The sequence below is a fragment of the Nicotiana attenuata genome, chromosome 8 (assembly GCF_001879085.1).
Source record: "Nicotiana attenuata strain UT chromosome 8, NIATTr2, whole genome shotgun sequence".
Taxonomy (NCBI): domain Eukaryota; kingdom Viridiplantae; phylum Streptophyta; class Magnoliopsida; order Solanales; family Solanaceae; genus Nicotiana; species Nicotiana attenuata.
In genome coordinates, this window is record NC_031996.1 from 42,648,412 (window position 1) to 42,663,865 (window position 15,454).

Below are 15,454 nucleotides of genomic sequence, written 5' to 3' on the forward strand. Positions count from 1 at the left end.
ATTATATTCAAGAAACTTATAACCCTGCTTTTCAAGGTTTTCCCAAGATCACGGTTAGAAATGATGTTTTTAAATTTCAGACTGAATATCTTCAGTATATTCGTTGTGTATTTTATCACTTGGATTGTAAAGTGTCCATCACATCTGATATAGGTCGTAGTCCTAATGGTTGTGATTATTTAACTGTTACGTGTCATTGGGTTGATCATCATTGGAACTTGCAAAAACGTATTATTGGTTATAAATTTGTTGATTCTAAACACACTGGAGCATATATTGCAACTACTGTTCTACAAATACTTGATTTTTATGGGCTTATTAATAAAGTTCTAACTATCACCTTAGATAATGCTTCTGCTAACACAACCGCGGCAAATAGCTTAAAATCTAGAGATGAATTATTTTTATGATTTGTCGGTGTTACTTAATAGTTAATACTTTGAAATTATATTAAATAAATTATAACTCTATTATAAATTTATATTTACTAGATTATTTCATTACAAGTCTTTTGTTTTAATATTTTATAATTCTTTACTTAGTTTTCTAATTTTCTTTTTAACATACTAACATAGTAATATTTAAGTTTATTAAATAAGTCAAAAATCTAGTCGTTGCAAACTTTAAAAACATAGTAATTTTCAAAAAACTAAATTTTTTTTTTTTAAAAAAATACACTTAAGGCCCACGAACCCGTCCCGTCCCGTCCCGTTAAAATCGTCCCGTCCCGTCCCGTCCCGTTGGACACCCATACTTTAAACCCAATATATTGATTTCTCACATACGTTAGGAGTGACATTGTTCAACAACTACTTAAATATGTACTCTCTCTCGAGCAGTACACACTAAATAGGCACAGTCAATTGATGGCCATTCAATCAACAACAACAAACACGCAGTTGAACAAGTAGAGAAATCCAACGGCTCAATTATATAAAAATATAACAAGAATTTATCATACCAAATATTCTATCAAAACCCTAGATAACAAATTAGTTATTCATAATAGTATGTAAAACTACAATACTAAAAGTCATAACCAACAATGAAAAATAGGAAGAGGAAGGAAAAACTCGTAGAAGAATTCTCCGCCTTGCTCCTATTGTGTCTCTGCCTCCTTAGGTCGAATCTCTGTCAAAAATTGGTCTCCTCCGCCTCCTTAGGTCTAAATTATGTCAAAAGTGTGTCCAACCTCTTAAAATACCATTTTTCCATGTATATATACCAAGTAGGGTCGGGCCCAAACTATTATACCTTCTCCTACGCTAAAAAGGACAGTTTTTCACGTCTAGACAGCCGCGGCCGCGGTCAACCGCGGTACGAACGCAGTAATTGGCAAGTATACTCCCTCAGCCCGTCTCAGGTCCGCGGTCGCGGTTTCGACCGCGTTTTTCACCCTGTTCCGTTTGGAATTTGAAAAAACGTAAAACTTGAAAGTTGTAGCTCTTTGAGTTAGCTTTTCAACCATATATTGTGGAGCCCAAATGGCGTTTTGAGCAAAAAGTTATGTGTATTTTACTAGATAGTGCGCAATATGCCTACTCGATTCTTCGTTTTGTTGCTCTATCATCCGTTGATCCCCGAATATGATCCCGGCTTAATTCCTTGGGCTTTTACTCAGACTTCAAAGCTCTAAATCACTTGAATTCATTCCATAACATCTATACAGCTCGGAATCACTCCTACAAGGCATAAAACACACAATTAGTGCAAAATACTAACGATTAAAACGCAAACTCAACTAAAGTGCAGTAAATTTGAGTGTAATAAGCGATTAAAATACGTAATTATAGCATATCATCAAAACCCCACACTTAACCCATTGCTCGCCCTCGTGCAATCAAACTACACTTTATATAGACACGACCTTTTTAAACAATTCTCCTAACTCATCACACCAAGAATATTTAAAATAGACTAAGCACAAAAGCGTAACATCTTCACCTCAAGATTTGACTCACAAGTACCACGCATTATTCACAACTCACCTACTTACTCTAACATAGAGGTCACTGATATTACCTTTCCTTCATGAATCAAGTGCCCTCACACAACAAAAGAGAGTAGTTCCACACAATAAAATTAAAGAACACTTAGGAACTCAAGATAGAAAGAATTCACTCACTCTCAGAAATAACATTCATATGCTACAAAAGATGCACCATAGGCTTGCCCGTAATTTACTACTCTACTAATCGAGCTCATTCAATCTAGGATCAAGTAGGACTTTAATTGGTTGCAATGTAGGTTGAGGGACGGGTATGATACATTTAGATATAAGAGTGACTACACCTCCCTAAGCACTTTAATACATATACTTTAACATTCAAACCCCATACTTATGTCAAACCAAACTCCACCTTCACATCAATGTATATTACCCATTCTTCTTTAAGCACACTTACATCAAAAGCCATCACTTATCAAGGAATATTTTTTTTTCACAACAATCGAACTATTTTTTTTTCTTTTTTTCTTTTTTTCCAATTCAAGTGGCTCTTACTTTTATCAAAACAGTGCACATTTCTCCTTATTTCATTAGTTCCACTCAAAAGCCAAACCAACTACCCCACACTTTAACTTTTACACAGTTCATAATAATTCAAGTGCTCATGAGAGGTTAAAAGGTTCAAATAGATGATTAATTCAAACAAATAGGTAAGGCTTGTAATGTGGTTGCCGAAGAAATAAGATTACAGACTCAAAGGGGTTAACTACGATACATAACAATTAGGTGGGTAAAATATACATATCTGGCTCAACAAAGAAACACCTATATCACTTCCAAGACTGAACAAAACTACTATTTCGCTTTGCAAACACACAGGGCAAGTTCTAGGCATCAAACGCCACAGGGCATAAAATACACAACGAATATATAGCTCGAAATCACTCCTACAAGGCATAAAACACACAATTAGTGCAAAACACTAACGATTAAAACACAAACTCAACTAAAGTGCAGTAAATTTGAGTGTAATAAGCGACTAAAATACGTAATTATAGCCTATCATCAATTGTATTTCAGCTCGTTCCCCTTAAGTGTCACGACTTATACTCCGCCGTACAAGCTTTCTGATAGTTCAATATCGGCAGCGGCTGGGATACTTGTCGTCACGATGCCTTGTGGATACAACCACGGCTTAGTCGGCGCCTCGCCATTCCTTTTAGCGCTAATTCACGCACGGTCAGATTTCGACCCATACAGTTAGTCCTTCCGCCTATTGAGGTCGCCCTTGGGCGAGTTCGATGGGCGGACTTCGTCGATCAAAAATCTTATAAGAAATCTTAGCGCCTTGGGCGATGGGCGAACACCTCGTGGCGAGGTAGCGACGTGGCATTTCGGGAGTTGTTGTCACGACCCGGATTTCCCACCCTCGGGAGTCGTGATGACGCCTACTAATGTGAGCTAGGCAAGCCAATTATTTGAACAATTTACCTTTTTACCCATTTTATATCCTTTAACAGTTAAGAAGAAATAACATTTAAACAACGGAATTAACGTAAGTGGAAGAAAATAATAAGCTATCTGAACATGTCTAATACAATTGTTTGAGGCTCGACTACCCAAAACTGGTGTCACAGTTTCACAGACGGTCTAAGAATACTACAAATAAAGGTCTGAAAGAAATAAATACAACACTGTCTCTGGAAATGCATGAAAGAAACAAGAATAGTAGATAGAAGAAGATGCCAAAGCCTGCGGACGCCTGCATGACTACCTCGGGTCGCCTGATGGGCTAGAATCAGCAATCCCACCGCGGTCCGAAGTCTACACCACTGGGGTCTACACAAAAGAGTGTAGAGTGTAGTATCAGCACAATCGACCCCATGTGTTGGTAAGTGCCTAACCTAACCTCGGCGAAGTAGTGACGAGGCTAGGACCAGACTACCAAATAAACCTGTGCAATTTAACTATATATACAGTAGAAAAGAAGTATAGAAAGAAACATTCACATACAATCATGTATGGGAGGGGGAAAAACATACTGCGGGGAAACATCGAATAGTAACAGAAGAGCAACAAGTAAACATGAGGATCACCACAGTTCAATTGAAAATAGGAAGGGGAAATCATGCTGCGGGGTACAACAAGTATTAACAGAAAATCAGCAATTTAGTGTAGAGAAACCGTAACACAGTTATCAATAAAAATTAGGAAATCAAAGACAAGGGCACGGCATCACCCTTCGTGCTTTTACTCTCTCTCTCTTAGCAAAACAATACACGGCATCACCCTTCGTGCTTTACGCTCTTCCTCACCCAAACAACAATCACAAGGAAAATAGGGTAAGGGAATCTATAACCACGAAATAAAACCAAATAACAATAGAAAATCAGTAAATAAACGTAAAGGACAACATAACTCAATTATCAGCAAGAATCAGGGAAATCAAGGACAAGTGCACGGCACCACCCTTCGTGCTTTTACTCTCATCCTACACCTATAAGTAACTCTAATACCAATAACGGCACGGAATCGGTACACCGTGCGGTACGGCATCACCGTTCGTGCTTTACACTCTTTCCTCTACCATAAAATCAATATAACTAGGCACGGAATGTTACATCGTGCGGTCCACGGCATACCACCCTTCGTGCTTTACACTCTTTCCTAACATAACAAACAATGCACGGCATCACCCTTCGTGCTTTAACTCTCTTCCTCACCCAAACAACAATCACAAACAATGGGGCGAGGGAATAAATAAGATTATAATAGGAATCCCGGCAAGGGAGCAATAATTAAACAATTAAATCCCGGCAAGGAAACAACATCAACAATATCAACATCCCGGCAAGGGAGATAACCAAATAAGCAATAATATACCGGCAAGGGAACAATTTAATAACTCTTTCTCTTTTCACTTTTGCTTCACAACTCGCTTTACCACTTGAGTCAATGCTCCAAAGGGTTCAATCAACTCACTTGCTTTCACAAATTCGTAATATAACTCGAGCCATTGCTCCTCGATATTCAAAAGTCACAATTTCTTCCTTAACTTTTCACAACAAATAGAAATCACTTCTAAAGCATAGATTATTCAACGAAATCATGAAAATCACATTATAAGACTCACGGTCATGCTAGACATCAACGTATAGATACTCGCCACCATGTCTATACCTCGTACTCAACAATAATCACGTAGCAAATAGGACTCGACCCCTAATCCCTCAAGCTAAGGTTAGACCAAACACTTACCTCAAACTTTCACGGCTAACTCAAGCCTCAAACACCGCTTTTCCTTTGGAATCCGCCTCCGAATTACTTGTATCTAATTCAAATTAATATAACAACATCAATAAATGCTAAATAATCCAATCCCAAGACTAAATTATAGGTTTTCCATCATCTTCCCCAAAAAGTCAAAAATCGACCCCGGGCCCGCTTGGTCGAAACTCGAGGTTCGGACCAAAACCCGTTCACCCATTCACTCACGAGCCCGAATATGTAATTAGTTTCGAAATCCGACCCCAAAACGAGGTCTAAATCCCAATTACAAAAAGCCCTAATTCTATCCAAAATTCCTAATTTCTACCATAAAAACTCTAGATTTTTGGATGAAGATTGATGAAATGCAAAGGGAAATTTAAAGGAAAAGGTTTAGAATCATATAACAATACTTTGGGGAAGAACTTGCTTCTTGAAAATTGCCTCAATGCTCTCTAGTTGTCTAGTTTAACTTTTCTAGCACACGAACAAACGCTGTTTCTTCTTCATTTTCATATAAGGTTAGATTACCAAATGTTTATTCATTTGTTGATTTCAGGTTTTTACTTGGTCAATTCGTTATCATTGTTCTATATCTATGTTAATGTAATCTTCAAACATAACAAAGCTATTTGCATATATTGTAGGAAATAATTGGGGGAGCAGAATGACAACTAGTATTGAAAGCTATTCACGAGAAGAAACTGTAAATGATATTCTATTGAGGTTACCTGTGAAATCACTGTTGCGATTCAAATGTGTATGTAAAAGTTGGCACGATCTTACTAAAAGCTCGAGTTTTTATCAAGAAGCACTTTAATAGCGAGAGCAATCGTGCTCGTCTCTGGTTTTGTAAGTTCGGCACTGACTATAGACCACAGCCTCCTTTAAGAGCTATTAATTTTTTGTATGGGTCCAAAACACCCCGAAACCTATACGAAACTCACCCGAGCCCTCGGGGCTCCAAACCAAACATGCATACTAACTCAAAGATATCACATGGACTTACTCGTGCGATCAAATCGCCAAATTAACATCTTTAACAACGAATTTAGCATCAAAATCAAAGAAAAATCTCAAGAACACTTAAGTTTCAAATTTCACAACCGAGAGTCCGATTCACGTCATTTAGAGTCCGTTTCTTACCAAATTTCACAGACTCGACTTAAACCACATATAAGACCTGTACCGGGCTCCGGAACCAGAATACGGGCCCGATACCATCAAATTTTAAACACATTTCATTTCCAAAACTCATAAATAATTTCAGAAAACAATTTTCTTTAAAAATTCATTTCTCGGGCTTGGGACCTCGGAATTCGATTCCGGGCTTACACGCAAGTCCCATATTTTCCTACGGACCCTCCGGGACCGTCAAATTACGGGTCCGGGTCCGTTTACCTAAAATGTTGACCGAAGTCAACTAAAGTTCATTTTAAAGTCAAAGTTCGTCATTTTTCATAGATTTTCACATAATGGCTTTCCGGCTACGAGCCCGGACTGCGCACGCAAATCGAGGTGATGCTGAAAGAGATTTTTAAGGACTCGGAATGCATAATTTATTTCTAAAACAAGTGATGTCCTTTTGGGTCATCACAGTTGTATCAAACCGTCACGTTAGTTCAGAATTCCATTAAAGCTCATCATGCGTCATTATGGCGCATGTTTTCTATGTATAGCGTCCTTTCTCGTGCCCTTTTCGTTTTCGAAATGGCGACGTTTGGCTTTCCCGCTCAGGGCATCTTATCTCTATAAATAGGAGAGGATCTTTCATTTGACTGCTACGCTTCTTAATCTCTCACGAGAGATTTTTGTAACTCTTCTTCTTCTTCAGCTTCTCATACTTCTATTTCTGTTAGGAACTTTTGCGACCACTACCTTTTTTCCCTTGTCATTCCTGTTTCTTTCAATCAAAGAAAAAATGGTTAGTGCTTCTTCCCGTTCTGATAGAGTCATTGGTGCTCCGGCGCCGAAGAATGATGTACCCCTAATAGAAGAGGGAGTGGGTCTGGTGGAAGACGAGAGTTTTCCGACAGTGGATGATGTGGTTCCCCGTCTAGGGAAGGCGAGGACTGATTTTAACAGCCCAGCCGGGGATGAGCCGGAACCTATTTTCTCGGTGATGGATGTTGCGGCGCTCACGGCGTTCAAAGCCAAAGGGGGGATTCCCGATCACATTGAGCTAGTTCCAGCAGGTCGGGACATAGTGCATATACACCGCCCGGGCTACTGCGTGTTCTACGCGTATCCGTTCGTCATTGGATACGCGCGTCCTCTTCCCTCGCTGGTGGTGGACTTCTGCCGCTTCTATGAGGTGTGTTCGGCTCAACTTTCTCCGTATGTGCACAAACTCCTCCTTATGCTTAGCAAGTATGCGGAGCTAGCCGGTCGGGGAATCTCTCTTCAGCACATGTTTCATCTCTTTGCCCCTCATTTCCTTAGGGGCACGATGATTCATCTACGCAACCGAGGGACCAAGAGTTTGGTGGTGAAGATGGACGACAAGACCAATCGCCGCTTTTGGGAGAATTACTTCAACGTCCGAACGGAGCACGTGGTGTCGGACCCTGCGGGGTTTCTCAAGGCATGGAATTTCGCCCGTAGGTTTTCCTTTCTTTTTACCTTATGCATTTTTTTTTCTCAAGCTGGTTTTCAGTCATCTCCCTTTAATGACTTTGTTGACGGTTTGTTTCTGTTTTTGTAGTCGAGAGGGTACCTCCTCCGTTAGTTGCTGATATTCGTGAGTGGGTGAGCGTGATTCTCCCCTATACGATGGGGATTCGCGAATGGGCACCTTTCCATGAGAAGTTTGGGCGCAAGCCTCTTGCAGGTGAGTCGGCTCGTTACGATCTGTTACTTTGTTCTTTGCTTCGTAGTTTCTTTTACCTTACCCTTATTTGGTCGATTCTCTTCTTATTGACAGGCCGGAGAGGAGGGAGAAGGGTGAGGGCTCTAGCACTTGCTTTCCGCCAGTCGACTTCCTTAACCCAGCCCGTTTCGAGGGTGACTGTGGACGAGGGCACCCAATGTTTGGTTGCTCGGCCGACTGCATCCGTCACTGGATCTGTTCGTTTGGAGGTTGCTTCCCAGTCGGACACTCCGATTTCCACGGTCCGTTCAACGGATGAACCTTCTCGTAACTATGGCGAAGAGGCACCATCAAAGAGCCGGAGGTTGTCGGAGGGGGCGCCTTTGGTTAGGACGTCCTCGAGGGGCGACCCTACTTTGGCGGTATCTGAAGCTGGCGGTGATACCAGCCTGGGTGCGGAAGTGACGCCTATTTTGGTCGTGGAGGAGACCACCGTGGCAGGGGATAGAGTTTGGGGGTCGCCGCGATTGTTCCGAGCGGTCCATCGTCATCTCGGCAGGGTCACGCCTCCTCTTCGGCTAATGAGAGGTTGAAAGGCGTAGCAATAGATGACTACGAATCTGATTCCGACATTGATCCTGAGGATATGAGAATGTTCGAGGAGGGCTTTACCAGGGTCGATATAAGGGCGGAAGCCCCTTCTCGCGTGCTCGAGATTCCATCGGACTTTAACCTGTTGGAGGACACGGTGGAGTTGGTGCCCCAGTTCGACCTTCTGTGCTCTGCCGCCGAAAGTGAGTCTCTTCAGGAGATCAATAATTCCGCTTTGTTGCGCGGTGTGGCCGGGATGGCCATGAGGGTGAGTTTCCTTTCGTTGTTTTCTCTGTTTGGTGTCCTTTTGCTTTCGCTGATTCCTCTCTTTTTCTTTCTTCTCTCTTTTTTTTAGACTTACATGTTGGAGATCGAGAGCGCTCGTAGGGCTGAGACGCGGGCCGAAGTCTTTCTGAAGATGGCCGCGAAGTATCGCAACAGGTGCCGTGAGATGCATGCTCAACTCAGGGCGGGTGACAATACTCAATCCGTTAGGGAGGAGTTGGAGAAAAGAGACGAGGAACTGATGCGGCCTATCCGCAGATGCAGCGAGCTCGAGGAGCTACTTAATGCCAAAGACGAGGAGCTCGAGTTGGGCAAAGGGGTTGCAGCGGAGTGCGAGGATCTTCAGGCGAATGTGTTGTCTTTGCGAGCAGAGCTTGAGCAAAATGCGTCGCTAATCTGAGTGTGAAATGGACGGTGAAGGTTGCCAAGCTAGAGCAGAAGGTGGCCGAGTTGGAGAGAGCCGAGGGGGCTCGAGTGGCGGCTTTGGCGAGGGCGGCGGCGCTGGAAGACACTATCCGCATCCTCAGGTCTGAGCGGGAAGTCGAGAGGGCGACGACCATACTGAGAGAGGCACGGCTCGAGGAGTAGATCGGTGAACTTGATAGGGATGCTTCGAGCCTGGGAGACCGAGTTATGGCTCTTGAGGCCGAGAAGGCGCAACTGTTAGCTTAGGCCCCCCCACAAGAATCTGCCTCTGCCACTGTCCCCCGCCGTTTGTACGAGCTATGGGTCCATGTTGAGGCCCAACGAGATATATACAAGGGTTTGTGGGAGGCGGGGAGTGTTCTTGAGGCCACTTTTGAAGATGCTCGAGCGAAGGCACTCGAGGCTCGTCTTGCCTGCGTTTATGGCCCTGCAACACCGGAGGCCGGTGAGGGCGCTGAGATTGAAGATGGGCTTCCTTCTGATGATGATGATTCTGGGGAGAACGGCGATGGAGATGATGCCGAGTGAAAAGATTTTTTGCAGCTTTTGTACTTAGCTTTTTGTTGTTGTTTTTTGTTTTCATCTTTTTCTTGGGGGCCCGCTTTTTGGCCTTTTGTAAGGCGCAGCCGTTGCGCATGTACATCTTTTGAATAAAATAGCCGTTTTGCCTTTGGTTATATGTCTTTTGACTTTCTCTTTTTTTTTGAAAAAGATCTTCGGATTTCCCAGTTATGAGTCCCTGATTTTTAATCGGGAATTCAAATGAGGTCGAATTTAGTTCGCTTGATTCGAGCGTGACCGGATCTTATTTTGTGAGTTCGAATGAAGTCACTTTTGATCTGCAAATTCGAGCGAGGTTGACTTTTGATTTTCCGATTTACCAATTTGGGCGAAGTCAGTTTTGACTTGTATATTCGAGTGAGGCCGAAATCAGGCTTGCCAGCTTGGGCAAAGTCGGCTTTGACTTGTGTATTCGAGTGAGGTCGAATTTTGCTTCCGCCTAGCGATGGTCGGGGGCCGCAGGGGCGTAAATTCGAGCGAGGTGGAATAATGACCCGTTATGAGTTCGACAAGGTCGAATTTTGATTTGTTAATTCGAGCGAGATCGAATTTAGACTTCTGTTTGGCGATGTCCGGGGCCCGTAAGGGTGTAAATTCGAGCGTGGTCGAATTATGACCCGTAATGAGTTCGACGAGGTTGAATTTTGATTTGTTAATTTGAGCGAGATCGAATTTAGACTTTCGTTTGGCGATGGCCGGGGGCCGTAAGGGTGTAAATTCGAGCGGGGTCGAAGTGTGACCCGTTATGAATTCGAACGAGGTCAAATTTTACTTTCACTTGGCGACTGCCGGGGGCCGTATTGGTGTAAATTCGAGCATGGTCGAAGTGTAACCCGTTATGAATTCGAACGAGGTCGAATTTTACTTTCACTTCGCGATGTGCTGGTTCGGTGGAGTGGTAAGGATGTCACACGCGCCCTTGCTTTTATTGGCGAATATTTCTCATAGCCGTATCGTTTATGCATGCGTCTGGATGAGTCCCAGTTCGTTTATTCTTGCTTTCATTGGAGAATATTATGCATTGTTGCATAGTTTGTATACGTCGGTGGAGTCCCAGTTTATCTAGTCCCTTCATTGCTCGGCCTGGAGAGGTCGTTGACGGGGCGGGCGATGAACTTATTGCTTGGGCTACTGGGAACCCTGGGACCATTAATTCAAACGAAGTTCGGACGTGATTCGTAATATTTAGTCGGCTAAATTGGCGTAGGATTGTCATGGTGAGCATACGTGCAAGCTTTTCGAGTTCATATTCTGCCTGCGTTGGAGAGATTATATGTTCCATGGGCTTGCTGCTCAGTCCCAGGCTATGGAGATTGTTTCTTAAAAATGTCGGCCTGTTTTGAGCCGTTTCTGTTACTTGTAATATGGTATGGCACGGAGGGCTTTGCTTGGTCATCGCCTATGAGATGATACGGTACGAAACGTTTTCCCCGGTGTGTTCGGTGGAGTTTGTTCCTTGTTCGTGCACCTGTGAGAATGCTCATGTTCCTATCCCGATCCAAAAAAGAAAGTATGATAAGTTAAACTCAACGAAATTGCCTGTTACCTTGACCTGGTAAGTCGGTGAGGGGGGAAGGGCGCTGTAGGGCGACTTGCTTCGTCCTGTACTCGAATGGCGGTTTCAGATTTGGTAGCCGTGTTTGGCTTCACCGTTAGTCGCATCTAGGCTTCTCATGGGCTGGACTTACTTTGCCTGTTGGGATCTCGAGCTTGAGTCCCGATCATCCGATCCCGTCCGATGTGCTCAAAAAATAAGGGAAACATGTTATACTCTGTACATAAATTACACAGTGCATACGGGTACAAAAATAAGGTAGGATACGCCGGTTATTTCAAAGAATCACACAGTAGGCTATTGTCCTTCCCTAAGAGGTGGAAGTACAGATCGGCATATAACGTTAATACGACAAATAAGATTGCGGACGTACTAAGTGCGTAACGACCGTAATCCTGCTTTGAATACGCATATGACTGCCAAACCCATCGCTACAGGTGAGACGTGGGTTTTGTATAGATATCGGACATAATTTTGATTTCAAATAAAGATCTGGCCCTTACTGGTTTGGTTATTTCAAAAGCTTGCCTACGAAGTGCTCGAGTTGGTGTTTGCACATGAAAGGGTGAGGCTACGACAGCCGGGGAGTGAAAGCCTAGGTGACTTCAGATCTAGAGGGAACTAAACTTTTTGGCTAAGAAATCCTCACAGACGCCGCCAAATTGTTTGACCAAAAAGTGTTAGGCTTTTTGTTAAACTAATTAATAAGAAAATAGAGGATAAATCCTAGCCAAGGATAATTAACTCTAGATCAAAGCACATTGAATAAGAGAATAGGATATAACCAAGGTCAAAATTGTTTGACCAAAAAGTACTAGGCTTTTTGTTAAACTAATTAATAAGAAAATAGAGGATAAATCCTAGCCAGGGATAATTAACTCTAGATCAAAGCACATTGAATAAAAGAATAGGATATAACCAAGGTCATACACTTTTTAAGATTATAAAAAGTGTCAAACGTAGATGATAGGCTTACATTCTTAACGTATTATTCCGTAATGTAAGAATAGAGAAGGAAAAGAAGGAATGCCATCAACAGCTACGAGGTCTATCTTTGTTGATTCAATAACGACGATTACAAAGATTTACAACCAAGATCTAAACCTTCTCTTGTTTTTCCTCAGAAGCCTTCTCCGGTTCTTCTCTCTATTTTCGATTAAAGGAAAAGCCCCCTTTTCTTGTTCTCTTACCTCCTATATATATAGTGAGTATTCCTTTTTGCCCAACGATAGCTAGCCAGAATACCCTAATCTCATGATTGTATTTCAGGTGTTCCCCTTAAGTGTCACGACTTATACTCCGCTGTACAAGCTTTTTTCGATCTCGGCAGCGGCCGGGATACTTGTCGTCACAATGCCTTGTGGATACAACCACGGCTTAGTCGGCCCCTCGCCATTCCTTTTAGCGCTAATTCACGCACGGTCAGATTTCGACCCATACAATTAGTCCATCCGCCTATTGAGGTCGCCCTTGGGCGAGTTCGATGGGCGGACTTCGTCGATCAGAAATATTATAAGAAATATGAGCGCCTTGAGCGATGGGCGAACAACTCGTGGCGAGGTAGCGACGTGACGTTTCGGAAGTTGTATCAAACCGTCACGTCAGTTTAGAATGCCATTAAAGCTCATCATGTGTCATCATGGCGCACGTTCCGAATGTATTGTGATGCATCAAAATGATGTCATTAGACTACATAACCCAACACGTCCACAATTTGATTGAATCAAAACGAATTAGATCAAAATAAACCACAAATAATTAAAAACATTGTATATATTTGAGATCAAAATAAACCACAAATAATTAAAAACATTGTATATATATGAGGTAGGTTCGGAATAATCCCCTAAATATATGAACATTTTTAATCCTTTAATTTGCAAAAAATAAAAATGAACACTTTTAATAGCCAATATTTAATAACCAGATTTAAGGAACTTCACAGAATAGAATAGAAAATAGTAGGAGAGAGAATGTAAAAAGAAAAGTAAGGATAAAATTGATCCCATAATTTGTGTTACTCATTAATTGTACACATAATCGCTCGGTAATGTATTTTTGTCAAGAAAATTTAGCCCCACTTGTCCATATATTGATGATAGCTAACGTGGTAAAAACATCTAATAAGCTGCAGGCCCAGCCTATACCAAAGTACTAACACGTACAGAAGACAAAATAATTCATGGTTCACTTCATTAAATTATTATGGCCAAAAACCAAAAATTAAAGAAATAAGAAGTAAAATACAAATAGTTGCAAAAGCCCCATTTTTGGTGATTAGAACTATCGACTTCGAACCACATTCTCTTCATGCCACTTTTCAATCTGCACAAACACAGACCAATATCACTTCATCAAGTTCTCATACAACTTTTTAGAATGAACTCTCTTGACATATATATATACACTTATAAAAAAAACTTGTCTAATGATAAATTTTCGTAAAATTAAGCTTTTGCATACCCATTCTGAAGGACAAGACGATTTGTAATCCTTCTTAATCTTCTCGCACTCCGAGTCTTTTCCCTTTTCTTCAAGGCACCTAATTAATCATTCATGTCATTCCAATTCCCATATAGTACATAATTTAGTATTAGCTAGCTAGTTAATTAATTAAGATAATAGTATGGAATTAATATTAACCTATGGTAGTGGCGGAAACGAGCATAACAATGGCGGATTTCATCAGCAATGGCATTAGCTTTAGCTCTCTCTTCCGTCTCAAACTGTACCATCATCAACATAAACGAAAAATATATGAACGAACTACTTGTATTGGCTGCAAAAAGGCTGTATATATACATCCATGCCCAAAACTGCATGGGGCTGCTTTTTTTTTTTTTTTTTTAATATACATCCATGCATATGCCTACTATGGCATATTTGCAGAACTAGTATAGACAAAGTTAGATATACGTTTTACCATTTCAACTCAAAACGCACAACGTCTAAATTCTTGATCCTTCCAGATTATAGCATGATTTTTAGTGGAAAAAAAAAAAAAAAAAAGGAAGAGATAAGACACGAGGAAAATTAGACCTGGTGGTCAGTGGAGGAAGGAGGAGGAGGTTTAGAAACAGTGCCAGTTTCATGAACAGGGCGAGGGGCTTGTTGTCCTTTAGCCACTTTGTTAACATCTCTAGCCCTCATCTTGTCATGTGGATCTACTTGAGCTGATGACAATTTTTTCTTATACTCAGTTCTTCTCTTTCAATCTGAATATGATCTTCTTTTGTTTACTGTAAATTAATTAGTACTTGTATAGTACTCACTGGTTTTGATATGAGCAGAGAGCTGCAGACTGAAGAACACAAGCACGTAAACTTCACCGAATTAATGATGACAGAAATGGCTATGAATGAAATATAGAAAAGGCACGTAGCAAAATGTAAAAAGATACGTGTCAGGACAATGCTAAGGTTCCCACCTAATAACAGGGCTTACATAAAATAAAAAATAAGAGTGAGTTGTTCAGAATTTTTTTTTTTCTTCTATATTATAAACTTTTTCTTCTTCTTTGCCTTGATTCTAGACTTCTAGTATATACTTGTCAGAGACGGGACAAGGATTTATATGGATTTTGAATTTGCCGCTAAATTAATAATTCGTCTTAGTTATTGGATTCGTCATTAAATATTATATATATTTATTAAATTTTTAACATAAATACATAATTAAAATAAAAGCTATCGAATTTGTTTGAACCCATAACTAATAATCTAGCTCCGGCCTTTGATACTTGATGTGTCCTCCTTCTCTTGGATTATACTATTTCTACTGGCAGAAATTATTTACCTAAATTTGGTAGTAGTAATTTCATTTTCTTATGAAAATTTATTTCTTAATTACCTTTTAAATGATCTAATAATGTGAATAATAAAACTCTTCTTGGTTACATAAACAACAACGAAGTATCACCAAATAGGAAAAAAAGTATTGTAGTTCTTAAGCAATACAATTTTATACTATCAACCAATTTTATTATAATTTTACTAAGAAAGATTACTATTTT

The 15,454-nt window shown here is 40.9% G+C and overlaps 1 protein-coding gene and 1 long non-coding RNA gene across 2 annotated transcripts; both read right to left on the bottom strand.

Annotated features, from left to right (window-relative positions):
* LOC109231870 lies at positions 3,752–6,070 on the bottom strand. Its single transcript, XR_002068858.1, has 3 exons — positions 5,947–6,070; positions 5,207–5,279; positions 3,752–3,787 (listed from the first exon to the last, which is right to left on the bottom strand). It is a non-coding gene; the product is annotated as an uncharacterized LOC109231870 (long non-coding RNA).
* On the bottom strand, positions 13,535–14,777 carry LOC109231871 (putative cytochrome c oxidase subunit 6b-like). The gene is made up of 4 exons (XM_019397490.1): positions 14,482–14,777; positions 14,086–14,168; positions 13,906–13,984; positions 13,535–13,767 (listed from the first exon to the last, which is right to left on the bottom strand). The coding sequence occupies exons 1-4, from the start codon at positions 14,590–14,592 to the stop codon at positions 13,726–13,728; spliced, it is 315 nt and encodes a 104-aa protein (XP_019253035.1). The 5' UTR covers positions 14,593–14,777; the 3' UTR covers positions 13,535–13,725.